The sequence below is a fragment of the Emys orbicularis genome, chromosome 1 (assembly GCF_028017835.1).
Source record: "Emys orbicularis isolate rEmyOrb1 chromosome 1, rEmyOrb1.hap1, whole genome shotgun sequence".
Classification (NCBI taxonomy): domain Eukaryota; kingdom Metazoa; phylum Chordata; order Testudines; family Emydidae; genus Emys; species Emys orbicularis.
In genome coordinates, this window is record NC_088683.1 from 213,324,064 (window position 1) to 213,341,543 (window position 17,480).

Sequence of the window (17,480 nt, forward strand, 5' to 3'; positions counted from 1 at the left end):
ACAGAAGGGGATCTGATGTATCGTTTTACAGAGAGATCTTTCCAGTGTGTTTGATTGGACATCAGTTAGGATTATTTGGAGTGTTTTAAAAGATACTTTTTGTTTCCTGCTGCTTCCTCAGGTCACGGATGTAGGCCACATACATGTCTGCAATTTTTCTGTTACAGGAATAGCTAGGTTCCTCATTTCAGCTTCAGGCTTACATCAACAGGATGTCTCTCTTCCTCATTTGGGTTTGAGGTTGCAAATAATGTCACAAGCACAGGTTCTCAACTTTTTTTCTTCCAGGAACCATGTAGCCAGATATTCACGAATGTGCTCTCAGACCTTTTGTGCTGGATCCTTTGGAACTTCTTATTAATTTCTGGAGGAACCGATGCAGTAGTTTGAGTTCCTCTGGGAGGAAGCTGGAACAGGCTCCTGCTCCAAGACAACAGTTGTTGATCTCCTTGGAGGTTGCAACCCAAAGGTTGAGAAACTGCTCCCAAGGGATATTTTTATTGATGCCTGATTGACTAATTTAAATTGTTTAGTTCAGAGAGCTCCACTCAGCTAATTAACTTAGAATAAACATCCCGAGACTTTCAGGAAAAGAACCATAGTGCAACTTTCAGCTTTCTGAAATAACTAGGCCAGATAAAGAACTTGATCTCCCTCTCCCCCTTCAAAAAGGCACTTTAATTACATATTTGCTGTGCTGTCAAATGTTTGAAGCCTGCTTGTAAAGACTACACCAGTTCTTAAAGATGGGATTTTTCAAAAGATCCTAAAGGAATTAAGCACCTGTCATGGGTGGCCTGCCCCAATAAATGAAGTAGGTCTAGCTCCCCAAAGCCAAAGCAGGTGCTCCTGTTTTTAAGAGGGTGTGAGCAACCCGATGAGCAGACTGGGTTAGTCAGGAGCAGGTGAGAGTTGCCTGAGACCAGGGGATTGGAAGAGTCCCAAAAAGAAGTAGAAAGTGGTTCCTGGGAGAAGACTTGAAGGCAGGAGAGCAGCAAAGATTGATTTGCTGACTGTCATCCCCAAGCCAGAGAGCCAGGGCTGAAGGCAGGAGAAGCAGAGGGAGTTGCCTTCCAACCTGGAGAGCCAGAGCTGAGGGCTGGAGAGTTCTGAAGGCACGGAAGCAGTGGAGGAGCTTTAACCCACTGACATCTCCGGGTTCCGAGAGCTGGACCCACAGGAACTGAGAGGGCCTTTGGGGAGTAAGGGATGCTCCCCTGGCAAGGGTGCTCTCAGTAGAGAGGCTGTGGGGTTCCTGCTGGGAACAGCAAGGTTGCATTCCAGTTGGAAGTGCTGGGGAGGCTGTCCTGGTACAAAGACAAGAGAGGACTGTGCTGAAGAGCCAGGACCTGGTGATAGATGCTGGGGCGGTATGTTGCATGTACTCTCTGGACTATGATAGGGGGAATCTGGACTATGGTTGTGGGACTTTTGTTTTGTTATGTTCATGGGGCTCTTGCAATAAATGAACCCCACAACTAGTTGAACTACTTCTGGGCACTTTGAAGGAGGGAAACTGAGCAGGCATGTCTGTCATGTGTATCCTGAGGGTGTTCCAGGTGGGGCTTCTCTATGACAGCACCCAACTTCCATTGAATTTCAGTGGGAGGTGGACATCTAACTCCCTTGGGCTCCTCTGTAATTCCCAGCCTAAATGGTTATGCCTTTGCATTTTGCAATAATGGGATTTCAGATAAGAAACTCCAAGTTGAAGATTTAGTATTTAAAATGCCATTTGCCTGTTTGTTTAGCTCTTTGATAAAATCCCATGATTTGAGAAGTTTGTCATTAAAAATAAATGATGGAGTAGGCTGAATGATTCCGGGACAGCATTTGTCCTGGATTCCCTGTGGTACCACTCCACGCCTGCCCAAGGCTTAGGAGCAGTGCCAGCCTGTTCCGCCGGAAGGGGCGGGAGGGGAGGGCCGGAGGGCGGCTGGAGCTGGGCAGTAGTAAGAGCTCTCCGGGGAGACTGCGCCACTATGGGAAGCTCCTGTCCCTCCATCTGCCCGGGGCAGTGCACCCTCGGGGGTGGGGACAAAGGCTTGGGGCTTCCCTCAGGCACCCCGGCACCCCACCCAGGGCAGGTGGAGGGTCTGGGGCTCCCCACAGTGACCTGGAGGGGGCTCTGGCTTCTGGCCTGGCATGGGGACAGGGCCTCAGGGTGAAGAGGTGGAGCCAGGGAGCAGGGCCCCTGCATGTGTCCCACTTTTGCCTTTTGAAAAGTAGGTCACCCTATTTCAGCTCCATGCTTCATCCACTTCAATCTGTCACATTGCTCTCCCTTCCGTGAAGATGGGCCCTACTACAAAGGTGAGGGGGCACTTTGAACCTCCACCCTATACTGATGGAGTAACAGCCTCAGAGTTTAGGGCACTGTATTCAACAAATAGGCAATTCTCCAGTAGATGCTAGATTGCACTGGGTGCTGTCCAGTGATCAACGGCAAAACATATAAGTGAATCAAACAGAAATGAAAAGGGAGATGCTGCTAATTTTATATGGTTTATTTCCCCCCACTTTAAATCTCCCTTTCTTTCCTGCTCACTGGAAGTTGCACTGGGTCTTCAGCCAGCCAGCCAGCCCACTGGTCATACATAATCATTTCCCTAGTGTCCTGTCCTGTTTGGGAGGACTTGTTCTCTCCTTCATCAGCATGTCTCCTCTAATGACAAGATGCAACAGGTGGATGAACCAAACAATACAAAAGTCATTCAGCTTTGTAGGTTATCTGCAGCTTGCCACTTGCCTAGCTGTTATCAACTGACAGTGTTCTGTGGGTAAAATTGCAGAAGTGAGTCTTGACGAATTTGAAGGTGAATAATAAAATAGTGGCTTTACGGATTTTTCTGGGATACATGTTAAATTAAAATGCCTCCTTAACAGTGAATATTTTACATTTTTTACATTCAGTAAGTCCTACTAGAAATAAAGCAAGCTTCTAAAATTAGACATTTTATGACTGTTTCTTATTCAAAGTTAAGGAACATATATATTCCTAACACTTAGCACCTTCAAGATGTTATGTGAGAGTCAGTGTTCCAAAAATAAAAGACCCTTGCACTAACAAACATTAAAACCTTGTTTTTCTTTTCACATGATGTTGCTGCAATAAGAAGCAGTTCATTTCTGCTGAGTTAACTTCCTCAGTCATCTACTAGGTGGCAGACCATAGAAAGGTCATGGAACTGCTTGAACAGCTGTTAGCTGAGGGGAGGGATAGCGCAGTGGTTTGAGCATTGGCCTGCTAAACCCAGGGTTGTGAGTTCAGTCCTTGAAGGGGCCACTTAGGGATCTGGGGCAAAATCAGTACTTGGTCCTGCTAGTGAAGGCAGGGGGCTGTACTCGATGATCTTTCAGGGTCCCTTCCAGTGTTATGAGATAGGTATGTCTCCATATATTATATTATATTATTATTATAGCTTTGGAAGCTGAACTGGAAAGAGATTTTGCTGATGCTGGATACTTAAATCTTTTACCTGAATTCAAAATGTCAGGGTTTACTCCCCACAATAAGCCCATGTGCTTAGCCAATAAATAGAAAAGCCCATAAAGATAACAATGTCAACTCTAACTTTTTCACTTCCAAACACCTTTTTGTAGCCTGACTTTCAGAACTGTTGAGCAACTGCAAAACCCACTGAAATCAATGGGTGCTCACCAACTTTGAAAATCAGGTAATTGATTTTTAAAGAAAAGCATACTTTATCTTTTATTGTGGAGGACTTACAAATACACATTTGAGCTATTCAGTTGTAGTGCTCATGCACTGTGAGGGTCATTTGTCGTTTCACAGTGACTTCATACTTTGTTTGCAATTGTGTTGGCCCCAGGACATTAGAGAGACAGGGCAGGTGAGGTAATATCTTTAATTGGACTAACTTCTGTTGGTGAGAGAGACACACTAATGACTTCATATTTCATTATTAGTTATTTTTGTCCATTTCAAATAGTACTGGATTTTCTTGCAAGACAATTTACAAATGTTGCTTTTAAACCACAAAGAAGGTACAGCAGCATGTATCTAAAAGGGTGATTGACCAAGTGTACACGTTCAGCTTGCACTATACAGCTTTTCGCAGTATTTCCTGAGTATCTATTTGCCTTCTGAGGTCTGTGGTAAATGTTTAACTGAATGCAAGCAGCAGTTTCTCACAGAGCATAAAGCTGACATTTTAAGACCACATCAGTGTTTTTGGATCCTTTGCGTAAATGGCATGACAATGGCTTCATATAGGCTTCTGTTTATAAATGAAATTTGAAAATGACTTTTGCCTCAAGATTATTGTGGGTAAATATTTGTTCTTTTAGACTCTATTATGTCATAGTAAATTATAGAAATTTAGCAATATTAACGCTTCATGATTAAACTCTTGATAATTAAAACTGACAGGAAAAAAGAAAGAAAGCCAAACTTTCCAGCCCGTCACTGTGGGAGAGAAGGATAAATGGTTAGATTTAGGCTCCAGTGCTGCACATATGCATGTGAGTAATTTTATGCACTTGAGTATTCCCATGGAACTCTATGGAACTACTCATTGCATAAGTGTTTCTAGGCTAAGGTCTTAGTCTGCAGTTCAAATACTAGTGGTCTCCATCATTACCAGGTATATAATATAGTTAGCAATGCTAAATCATCATCACCAATTTTTCAAATTCTTTAGTTAACAATTTTTTAATCATCAATGTTTGAAAAATTCAAGTGATAATAGTAAATATAATATTAATACAATTACAAAGTCTGACTGTCTTTTCTTGCTTCTGTGTACCATAAAAAGTTTTGAAAGGGGAAGGAAATCATAGAAATTGAAGGAGAAAGTGTAACGGTTCTCCACTCATTGAGAATTTTACTTGATCTTTTTTCTGATGTCCTGTACAGTATAAATGTTTGTTAGGATTTTCATTTTCAGCCAGTGTCCGAATATAGGAGTTTCAGATACCTGACAGTGTGCAAATGTGCTACCTGCCCCAATCCCAAATGTTTTTTTTCAAGTGCCATTTGTCTCGCATACAAAGTTTAAAAAAAAAAAAAAAAAGTGTTGAGTTTGTTCATACTATTTGTGGCTAAATTAGTGTGCCAAGTTGCAGCTTTATAACTTGCTTGTTCTGAAATCTTCATACTGTTGTTGTTTGTCCAAATGCTGCCTTCCTACTAGGACTTCTAGCAGCAGAAAGTAGGTATCCCTTTGTTTTCCTCTAAGGCTTATCATTCTGTTTTAAGTGTGTGGCTGTGCATGTTTAAAACTCAGGTTTTTTCTCCTTAGCTTGTCATGCTTCAGTTTTAATACTGCCTGCAGAAGAAAATTAGAACAGCCCATGCATATGGTAGTAACTCTGTCCATAACTTTTCAAAGCTGAGCAATCAATATTAAAATTTATTCCAGTAAAATGTGATATATTAATTTAGAGGCAGTATTAAAAATTGTTAGTATTCTTTGTTTTTAGTATTTATAATATTATAAAATCTAAACTCTAGTTTACAACCCAAATAAAAATGCCATTAAGTGTTATTAAGAAAAGGACAAAATGTCTAACTTTTGTAGCTTGATTCCCAAATTATCAGGGAATACTGGATTTTTCCCTGAATAGCAGTTATTTATTATAGTACTAGACCTATATTTTTAAATGACATTTTTTACTGACTTTGCATGATAGAATTTTTTGTTTTGTTTTATGTTGGTGTGTTATGTAGTATATGTAGATACATTTGTGTATATGTATAAAACTAATCTGCCTATATGCCATATATGTTTATATATTTAAAAAATCATATCAAAGAACGGGGAGGGTTTTTTGTGTTAGAAATTAACTGCATGCTTTGAGAGAGACTGAAACCCAAGTGCCTCCAGAACCTGCAAATAGATGAGATTGGTCAGAACAAATAAGTTTTGCAGGGATGAGGGAGTGAAGTTCTAGTTCCTCTGCATCACTGAGAGAGTGGTTCCAACCCAAACCACAGCAAATTCAGAGGGAACAAATTCCAAATCTCAAATTGCAGTTAAAAATGTTGGTGTCAGCACAGAATTAAAATTTTGGGGTCATCAATTATTTTTGCCACCTAACCAGATTTAGATAATGGTCTTATGTCCCAGTTTCCCTAAGCCCACTCTCTCATTGTGAATTGTTTTCCCCCTGAACTGACCTGCCACACAACTTCAGAGTTCCCAGACCTCTGTTAGCTTTCAAGCACCACCCGCACACAATGCAGGAAGGAAGAGAAGAAATCTCTTGGTACCCCACCACCACCACATATTTTGAGTGGAAAGGCTGGTAGAGATTCCTCCCCCAGCAGCCAAACAGCCGGGAGAGTGGCCTTCCCTCCAGCAAGCTAACAGGAGTGAGAGCAAGACTACCCTCACAGCAGCCAGAAGGGGGGAGCTCATTTGTGGTTGCAGTAGGAAGAAAGAGGCATGACTTCATACAGGGGATGCGGTAGGAAGGACTTGTTTAGAATAGTTAAATTAACATTTTATAAATAACTTTGCTGCTTGTGGCTGTGCTGCTTGTTAATGTGTGGCACAGCTGTGAAAAGTGATGGTGTAAAATGCTGCACCTTCTAACCCAACATATCGATTCCCTCTGTGTCTCATGCTATCCCTGGGTGAGTCGTCATTTAGGGTCAGATTTAAGTAAAAAAAAAAAAAAAAAAAAAAACGAACTAGCAAGACTTAGTGGAGAGGCCCTGCATGGGTCTCGCAGAGAGGAGGAGAGCCAAAGATTTTTTTAAATTAATATATTTTTATATCTTTAAGATAAATGTTTTTTTCTTTTTGTTGCTTTAATTCCTTTCTTCGTGTTTCTTTATTCATTTCTTTTATCCCTTCGCCTCTTTCTCATTTGTGTTCCTATGATCATCATATTTCTTTATCTCCTCCTTTCTATTTTTATACTCAGCTCTTCCTGTATTCCTACTGCTACCTATTTTCTTCTCCCTTTCCCTTCATTTCCTCCCTCATCTCTTTCCTTACATTGTCCATGCTCGTCTTTCTCTTTCCCTTCCTGAGTTCTCTCCATCTTCCCCAACATGTCCGTTTTCTCTTCCTCATTCACTTTTCCCTCTCTGCCTGCTGCTCCCCATGTTTCCACCTGTCATCATTATTTTTCATCCCCTTTTTTTAATTTCAACCCCATGCTGCTTCTCAACACCCCTTATTACTTGCCTCTCCACCTTTTCAACTTTTTGTCTACACTCCCCATGTAATATTCTTCACATACACTCACCCTCTGTCTACCCCTTTAGGTCTGTCCCCACGCTGAACCTTGTGTTTCCCAGTCATTTCATTCTATGACACCTTCTCAACAGCAACTACACAACTACAGTATGTGCTGTGTAATACACATTTATGATACCTCATCCCATGGCCACTATGCGCCTACACCTGCCACTTGCTCACCGTAGAGTCACTCCGTGCACTTACACACACAGCTGCTGTAGAGTGAAGATCCCTCTTAATGCCACATAGTGAGCTGATGCTCCACGCTGTCTTTCTGAGCTCCTGTGAAGTTCAGGGGCCAGGCTTACAATGAAGAAGAGGAGGAGATAGTGATGCTGAAGATCCAGATGGGGACTCAGCTGTCCCCTAGCTAGCTTTCTCTTAGTTCAAAAGGGTGTAGCAGTGTAAGTGGATTGGGGGTGGATCCTCTTAGCGCTTGCCAATCTATCCACTGCCTTTAATGAGAAGAGTATGTTGATACTGCTTTTTATTTGTTAGCCCTGCAGAGTCAGCATAGGTAACAGACAACGAGTTGGATTAAGTTCCTGCTTGTGCAAGAGTAGAATTGAGTTTTTTCCATAGATTTTAAGGCCAGAAGGGACCATTAGATAAATCGTCTGGTCCAGTCCAAAAGTCCCAAACCTTTTGGGCTCAGAACCAATTTTTAAACTTTGATGGCATGTTGTGATCCAGTAAATAGACCCAGAAGGGTGGGGGAGTCGGGGCCCTGCCCTCCAGTGGTGGGAGGGAGGCCCTGTGTGTTTTTTGCAAAGCCTGCCCTGTGCTCACGCCACAGCAGCACAGAGGTGTTATTTCAGATTTCAGTGTGGGAGGGGGAGCAACTTTTAGCAGCGGTCCAGGGTCCTCTGAGGCCCCTGGAAGCGCTTGTATTTTTAAATGGCCAAAAAGCTTATTAGGCCAGAAGTTACTTGGACAATCTTCTCCTCCAATTCTGGTGTGAACTCTAGGTTAGATTCCTATGTCTGCCTCCCTCTTTACTCCCCAGCCCAGTTCACCAGCAAGTTTCTCCCCTGCCTGAGGACTCTGGGATTAGCTTCCCTCTGGGATTTGTATTGCTTCTTTCAGGCCTTGTATTTGGTCACAGTATCATTAAATCTGAAATACCCAAGGGTTGAGACTAGCCAGAGCAACAGAAAAGTATTGGTTTTAAGAAAAGTGACTCTTTAGAGGCAGAGTTAGGGCCAGTATTTCCACTAAGACTGCACTGTTAAGTTTGAAGGACTTTTTCTTCTGCCTATGATGTACAGCCCAGCCACTCGGGCTGTATGCTGGGGTCTAGGATGTGGGTATTTGTGTATATTTAAACTACATGCTTTTCTGTAATTCTAGAGGTTTTTATATATATTATTTTGTAGCACTATATTCATATATATTGCATAACCAAATAATGAAAGTACCCATTGTAATGCAAACATGCAAGGAGACAGAGTTAAGGTTGTGGGAGCCTAAGTTACCTGTGTGTGTTTGTTTCTGTATTTAAAATACTTCTCATTCCATTAGCTTTTTGTATATAATTATGTAATATATAGGAAATAACTATGAAGAAATCACTGACCAGGTTACAATTGAAATTCCTTTTCACTGTCCAAGTAGGGTAAAGGACAAAAGATACTATGTGAATAAGCTGTAAAAGTGATGGGAGAAATAGCTGGAAGCTTTTGAAAAATCAAACTTATAGGAAGTAAAGTTTTTGTAGACTTACTATACATAGGTAGAATCAGGATAGAATTATAACAAGAGAGGCAAAAGGTACTTTTTTTTTCCCAAAGAAAAAAATATTCCAACTAGTAACGATTAGCAGTGGGTTAGTGCAAGCATTAGGTTTTGAAACCCCTTATATTCAGAAATAAGTGAATTATTTGAACAACGGAATTTGAATCAGCGTTGCACCCAGTTAGATAGTGCAAGCAATTTGTTGATGTTTCATATACAGGCAGGGTTTCCTTCTTTCCTGCCTGCGACCAGCACTTCCCCAGTTCAAAGTCTTTGTTCCTCCAAGGTATCTTCAGGTACTGAGAAAGTGAGGCCCCTTGGTGATGTCACTTCCTTCTTTTATAGTTTTTCCATAGGGCGGGAACCCCTTTGTTCTAAGCCGGGTTCCCAGCCCAGTTTGTGGAAAAATACAGGTACCAAAATGGAGTTCAGTATCATGTGGTCTAGTCACATGCCCTTGCATGCATCGCTGAGTCATAGCAGCCATTATTCATAGGCTGGCTGAAGCGTTGCCAGGTGAGGACAAGCCTTTTCCGTGGCCCAGTCTTTGCTGATGGGTCATTCCACTTGAGTAGGCCATTCATGATGTGCTGACTAGCCTGAATGCAAGTGAACCTTTGAGTGTTACCAAGGAGTAAACGCATTAGATATAGAAATACATAGTCAATATTCATAACTCCACATACAAAAATGATACATTCATACAAATAGGATAATCATATTCACAAATCATAACTTTTCCATAGACATTTCACATGACACATTTGCACAAGATGCATCATAATTATGTCATAATCATATCATAATTATACCACTATGATGAATATGGGGCAGAGTGTCACAGTTATTATAAGGATACCACCCTAGTGCACGGTTGGAAGGGTCTACTTTTTAAAATAAAATTGTTGGAAATAGAGTTCCTGACCTGGATGAATAGAAATGAATGTTCTCCTTATCACCCTCTTTATTAAAATATTTATATCCTCTTCTAGCAGCAGAAGTACAAGTATGGCATATCCTTCTGTGCCTACCCCATTCAGGCCCAAATCCAGCAAATCACTTAAGAATGTGGAATTCAATTAAACTTAAACACATGCTTAAAGTTAAGCATGTGCTTAAATGTTGCTGAACTGGATGTAAAAGGTAAAATAAATCATTGGGTTAATGAAGAAAACACTGTTCACTTTTCTATAGTAAAATGTTTATCTGCTCGCTATTTAACAGAAAAGTTGGTATTACCAGAGAAAGAGTTTGAAATTTTCAAATAAATGTTAATCTTTTTTTTTTTCTTCGAGTATGCATCAATGTAGATCCTACTTTAGGTGCACCACGTGCATCTCGTGCATGAGATCAAATTTTTTTTTAATAGCCATGTCTGTTGGGGCCACTCATGCACTCTGTGCCAACTCATGCTCCTGTACGAGGGCATAAAGGGCAGAGGGGGGCACAAGCTGGCACGTCTGACACACTAGGTCTTTGCTTTGGCTAAATTTCTTTAAACCCCTCATAAAAAACCCTCAGAAGTCTTCCGATTCTTGGACATGCACCTACTGTGAACAATATCAATGCATCTGGACTGAAGATTGATACTCAGACCCCCAGTACTGCATATCCCCCCCCCCACACACACACACACACACACGGGATTTCTCAAAATGGCAGATTCAAAACCTTTGGGTTTCAAGCCCTGCCTGTCCTGCAGTGGGCTAATTCCATTCAAAGATGGATACAGCAGCAGCTCTTTTGCTTAAGAGAATCCCACATACTGAGTAGACGTTAAGTGTGCCTTTCATTCTCCATGAGAACCTACAAATTGGAAGACACACAGTGGAATCTTCATTTCTTGGAGCAATCTATATAGGTATCTTCAGATCCTGCGGAGACGAGCTCCATAGTCCAGGTTGCTCATCCAGCACACCATCTCGCAGACAAGCAACTCTGAAGACAAGTGCAGAGAAGATGATGCCAAGGAAAGACCTGGCACAAACACGAACATCAGCACTGATACCCCAGCACCAAATCAGACCATACCCATGCCACAGACACCTCTGATATTGAAGTCTGACACCAAACGGGCTGCTCCAAATAAAGAGGCAGACACACCAGGCACATTTCAGTATCCTCCCATAAAGATAGACCACCTAAAGCCGCAGGAGACCAAACCACCAAGCCCCACATGGCATTGAGGGCTGGTGAGCCTGCATTGACTCCGGCAATGCAGCCCTTGGCATTGATACCCATAACAGAAGATAAGCCACCAGGAAAACATGACTGTCATCGGTACCGAGACAGCTGCCAGTACCAATTCAGACCCTGCTACCGAGAGCACGGTGTCAAGTATCAGGGGGTAGCCGTGTTAGTCTGTATCTACAAAAACAACAAGGAGTCTGGTGGCACCTTAAAGACTAACAGATTTATTTGGGCATAAGCTTTCGTGGGTAAAAACCTCACTTCTTCGGAGGCATAGAGAGCACGGTGTTCCTCAGCACTGCCTATGGGGAGGTCTAGCTGTTCTCTCCATCGCCAGGCTGTACGTTCTCACCCCCTTCAAGCAAAAAACCTTTCCTCTGAGGACCAAGGTTGACATCACTGAAAGGCCTGCCAGCCCTCCCAATAGGGCTCAGGCACCCTTGTGGCAGGAATGGCATTAGTCAGTATTGAGATTCCTCAAGGGCCTTCTGAATACTTGCTCACTTGTTAGAGACCTAATTCCTACGTAGAATCTCAACATCTTCCTCCTGAAGCTCTTAGAGCTTCCATTCAAGCTGCTGTTGGACTGTTTGATTATATCACCCTACCCTCAAACGTCTTTCTAGTGGCCGTCACCTCAGCATTGAATGTCAGCAAGTGCCACGCTCCTCATAGTCAAATCTCCTCACACATCCTTTAGTAGGGACAAGATGGTAATGAGACAGCACTCCAAGTTCATCCCTAAGGTGTCCTGGAGTTTCATCTGAATCAGTTTATTCAGGAGTGTGGTGAAGCACTGGAATGGGTTACCTAGGGAGGTGGTGGAATCTCCATTCTTAGAGGTTTTTAAAGTCAGGCTCGACAAAGCCCTGGCTGGGATGATTTAGTTGGGGTTGGTCCTGCTTTGAGCAGGGGGTTGGACTAAATGACCTCCTGAGGTCTCTTCCAAACCTAATCTTCTATGATTAACATTCCAGTCCGCCCCGGCATCAATTGTGGCTTCAGGAAGAAAAAAAGCTACTTTTCTTTGGACATTCCCAGAGTCTTGCTCTATTACCTGGGCAGGAACAAGTCCTTTAGACTGTCTCCTCATTGCTTTCTGGCTATATCTGACTCGTCAAAAGGTCAAGCCAGATCTCATCACAGAGAATTTCTTTGTGGGTCACAAAGTATTTCCACCTACTAACAGTTAGCTAGTGAATGTCAGGGTGCGCTCCCTGGGACACAGGCTGTGTCTTCAGCCTGCTTCAGAAATGTGTCAGTATCTGAGATGTATAAAGCTGACTTTTACAAGCATTACACTCATGATATGGTGACTAGTTCTTATGCCAAATTTGGGAGAGAAGTACTCCAGTCATCATTTGACTGAGACTGGCGCATCTTAATCCCACAATCCAGAGGGGATACTGCTTTCCAGTCACACATGGTGGGAGCTATACTGACATATTCTCAAAGAAGAAAGAATGGTTAACTTACTCTATAATAGCTGTGGTTCTTTGAGATGTAGTCAGTATGGATCCCACAACCTGACCTCCATCCCTGCTTTTTGGAGTCCTGAGCAACACAGGCTTTGAAGTGCAAGAAAACTGAGTGAGGGTTGCAGCCACCCTGCCTTTTTATGCCCTCAAATGAAAGTATGGAGCGCATGAGCAGACCCAGTGGACACTGCTATTAAAAAAAATCTGATCTTGCAAGCATGAGGCACATGTGCACCTAAAGTGGGATCCACACTGACTACAATATCTCAAAGAACCACAGTTACTTTAAGGCATGTAACCATTCTTAGTTTAGAGGTACAGAAGGCTCTTCTAACAATATCACATGAGAATTACAGCCTTTCCTCCACAGTCGCACCTAGATATTTTCATAGAAACCGAACATAGACAAACCCGTTAGTCATCTAAGCCCTAATCCAGCAAAGTACTTCAGCTTGTGTTTAAGTGTTTTTCTGCATTGGAGCAGCCAAGGGGATGGAAGTGATCTTACAGGTTCCAATTTGTATGGCAGTATGACAGTTGGAGCTAATTGAAAATTTTACAGTTGAACAGTTTTCTGTCAGAAAATGCTAGTTCTGCATTATTGGAACATTTCACCAGAACATGTAGATTATGTTGAAAGTTTTCATGGAAACCAGACAATCTAGCCTGCCTGCCTCCTTTCCTGCCAGCTTGCCCACCCATCTCCTTAGGCTCCTCAACAACCCCCTGTAGGCTGCCAGGGAGCTGAGACAGAAATTTTCAAATAATTCCCAACAGATGTTTTTTGGAAAGGTCCATATTGCTACGTGTCCTTACCAAAGCACCCCTTCATGCCCTGTCTGGTGCAGCAACCACTTGCCTTAATTTTCCACAAGGCCTTGTGCTGCTCTGCCCATGCTCCAACATCTTCTGGGTTACAGAGACTTGGCCTGAGGGCTAGGTCTCTTACAGTTCTACCCCTTCCATGGCACTCAAAGTCCAAAACAAGTATAGAGTAACATAAAGTCTTCCTGTTCCTCCGAGCCGCATGGTCTGGCCCCCCGACCCAACTCCCCAGTGGGAGCTTGCGGGCCGTAGTTTGCCCACCCCTGGTTTAGACTCTAGATCGTGCTAACTCTTGTTTTAGTTTTGTCATCTGTTTAGTGATCTTCTACTGGGAGGTGCTTATGTTGATAATCTTTCAGCTGTTTCTGTACATTTTTAAGATGAAGGGTTTTTTCTCTGCCCCTATCAGCTGTCTCAACTTGAACCTCCCACTTCCTCCACTCCTCTTCCGATGGGCCACTGATTTTCTAAACTGTTGCTCTGGATTCATGACATCTTTCCTCTCCGCCAGGTTGGGTGCTACTTTTCTCTACATCAGGGTTGGGAAACCTTGCCAGTCACTTCCAAAGCTCACAAGTCAGGGAAGATCCTTTACTACCCCAATATATAGCTAACCTCTCCAGCCCTGTACTCCCAGCTGAACCTCTGCCATGGGTGGTGGTAGACATTTGTCGCACCATGTGCCACAAGCAACATGCATGGGCAGATGCCAGTCCATCCTCTTTACCAAAGCTCCATTTTCCACAAACAAGAGTGTGCCTGCAACCTGAGTTCATGAGATATTCCACAGACATGCCTGCAGCCAAACTGGTACCACATACCGCTGAGTCCCATTGCCATTCAGAGAGGACCTAAGGGCACAAATATGCCTGTAAAAACATCCCAGGTAATCACATTCTTGTCTGATATTCCTATGCTTGAGCATCTGAAGCACACCACTGGACTTCCTTGCAGGGCCGCCCAGAGGATTCAGGGGGCCTGGAGCAAAGCAATTTTGGGGGCCCCTTCCATAAAAAAAAGTTGCAATACCATAAAATACTATATTCTCGTGGGGGCCCCTGTGGGGTCTGGGGCAAATTGCCCCACTTCCCCCCTCCCCCGCCCCCGGCGGCCCTGCTTCCTTGACCACACCCAGACGTGCTTCTGCTACATTGTAGGAGTGACTGGAGCCTTGGTAGCTCCTGTGCATCCACCCGTTTTGGGCTACTCAGGGACCCTCTCCCATTGAGGTCTATCCTGCAATTCCCCAGATTGGGATCTCTCCTCTTCTGGTCTCCCCTAGGGGCCACTCCTAGTCTGCCATACCGTTCAGGCCACTTGGTTCCTTTGGCCTCAAAAGAGATTTCTTCCTACTTGGGGGCCACACCTGCTGAGGCAAGCTAGAATTGCCTTACCCAGTTTTGGGCTCCCATGGATAGAACCTTCAAGAACTGTCCTAGGACCACTTGGTCCACAATTTTCCCTGTGGAACAGGTCTCTGGGATTTCGCTGCATGATGATTATGCCCATAACCTCTGAGCCAGTACCCTTGGTCGTGCTCTCTGCAGGAATGGTTCAACCCAGAAACAAGCTGGTACGCTTCCATTGTCAGTCCCCATCTATCCAAGAGAACAGCCTTTATCACAGGATAGGAGCCTGCCTGTTTGTCAGTCACTATGCAGTAGGCTGCTTGCATCTCACACATCCAGAATGGTGCTTCCAGGTAGACTCTTCCCAGCCCACTGCACTGGCCACTTGTTCAAAGGTACAGAGAAAGATCCTCCTGGTCAGGCTCTGGCCCCACCGTTGTTGACAGGCGAGGGACCAGTTTGCCCAAGCTACTCTCTCCAGTACCAGCCAAAGCCCCCGGAGCAACTTGGCCAAGCTGCTTCTGCAACCACTCTTGTTGCTGGAAGTGGGCCTCCTGCGACGGCTGTTGAGTGGCAAATTGTACCTCTTGCTGTTTCTGCAGGCTCTCTATCAATTGCAGGAGCAGCATCTGCGTCTTTTTGTGCTGTTCCTGCTGCCACTGTAGCATGGCTGTCTACTGCTGCTGCAGTTACCAGTGGTACCACCTCCAGCATCTTTCCCAATTACCCAGGTTGGGAGGAGTGTCAGTCAGTACTCGCAAGCTTCAATTTCCCCTCAATTTCAAGGGCTGATCAACTACTTTGCATTCTCCACCATGTGTTATTGCGTGTCTTTACCAGAGCGCTCCCTTCTGGCATTGTGTGGTACAGCAAGCACTTGCTTCAGTTTCCCAGCTGGTCCTGCTCTCCCTACCCTCTACCTTCTGGGTTACAAAGACTCAGCCTTCAGGCTAGGTCTCTAACAGTTCTACCCTTTCCAGGGCATTCAAAGTCCAAAACAAGTATAAAGCAACATAAACTAAATTCCTTTGGTAGCTCTACTAGGCATAAGTCTTCCCCAGTCCCTGGGCCTACCTAGGCTTTTTTTCCACAGCGCTTTCCATCTGCTCTCTCTGCTTGCCCCTTCCAAATGAGCAGGGCTTTTCTTTTTAAGCCCCTCCCTGGAGGTCTACTTCCTGCTATAGGTGTTTTAATTGGGGCTAATTGGCCTTCTGTAGCCCATTAACCCCATCCTGCCTTGTATGCCCCATTACAGACCCTTCCATGGAAAATTTCACATGTCCAACTTTTGTTCTAATTCTGAATGACAAGAATTTCAGACATGAGAAATTTTCCACATGACAGAAATTCCTGTTCCTACAGCGCTCTAATGACAATGTAGATCAAGGTTGTTGATGGAGGATAGCTGTAGCACACAGGTTACATCTACACTAGGAAAACTGGGGCCTGTACTTCTGCACTAGTGTAACTCCACTGGATGTAGTAATTATGGAAAATGTATTGTAAATAGGAATCAGGTTCTAGTGATATTTATCTGTTTTATTTCTTTCTTTAAATTTAAGTAATATTAAAAGATCTATAAAAGTAATAATCAGGGGACCTAAATCTATCTTACAATAGCATAATAAGCCAGCAGTGTTAAAAAAACAAACATTCAAACACAAACTAAAATTAACTCAACTCAGCCTCCCAGTGAATCACTTACAGAAAGTTCCTTTATCTCCAGGAGCATAATCTTAACCTTCTCCAAAAAGCCAGAAATAAATGGTTAGATAAAATGGTGGTAAAAATACCTGAACCCTGTCTGCACTACCCCTGTTTCTACTACCAGTGGAGCTGCACTGGTGGAGTGGTAAGAGTCCTTATTTTCCTAGTGTAGATAGGCGTTGGGTCCTGCTCCACCACCTTGATAACAATTGTTTTGTTTTAAAATGTTTAAGGGTGCTTTCCATATGGTAAAACGAAAGACTGACTCTTTCTAGGGATGGGTGAACTAATTCAGATAAAATAAAAATCCACCCGAACCTTCCTGTCACCACCTCTTGGGGTGGTCTCTCGATGGGCCTCAGTTTCTCCTGACTGGCCCTCCTTAGTTTGCTCTGTCAAGTCAGTTCCTGGACCCTCATCTCTAATTAATCCTGTCAGCCCTTCACTTTTTGGGCTTGTAGTCACCCTTCGGTCTCCTGGAGGCAGCCTCGTATAAGGCTGTCACGACCTTGCTATCCCAGGCCCTTCTGTCTCCCTTTCCTTGTCTGTACTCTCCCGTTTATAGCAGGCCTTGTTTCTTCTATTGGCTGCAGCTCTGTGATTGGCAGCTCTAGCAGCTGCGTAGGGGTGTGATCAAGCTGCTTGCTTGTAAACAGGAGACTGTCTGTGCTCAGTATGGGATTTGTAGACCCCGTTACAGTTCCTCAATAACACTCTCAAATCTCAACCATTTTTTAGGGTCTGATAAAGCCGAGTTAACATTGTGTGCTTCTAATTTTTGTTCATCTCTCCATTTTCTAGTTTGGGGGAAAAGTGGAAATATTATGAGAAGGGCTACTTTCACAGTATTTCTGGTTCTTGTGAAACCAGGTATTCTAATGAGAGATCTTGAATCTCATAAGACTTCAGACCCAATTTCCAAACTATAAAGAGATTTAGACTGTTTATAGATGCATCTTTTTGTGGTAAACCCATCATTTTCT

General features: G+C 43.5%; 1 protein-coding gene across 5 annotated transcripts in view; it reads left to right on the forward strand.

Annotated features, from left to right (window-relative positions):
- Window positions 1-17,480, forward strand: part of CASK (calcium/calmodulin dependent serine protein kinase) — a 399,622-nt gene that overhangs the window by 279,758 nt on the left and 102,384 nt on the right. For 3 of the 5 annotated variants that reach the window (XM_065423823.1, XM_065423824.1, XM_065423826.1), the window contains exon 11: window positions 5,157-5,174. The exons of the other annotated variants lie outside the window; for them this stretch is intronic. In XM_065423823.1, the coding sequence (XP_065279895.1) occupies window positions 5,157-5,174 (18 nt within the window). The remainder of the gene's footprint in view (window positions 1-5,156; window positions 5,175-17,480) is intronic. 5 annotated transcript variants of the gene reach the window in all.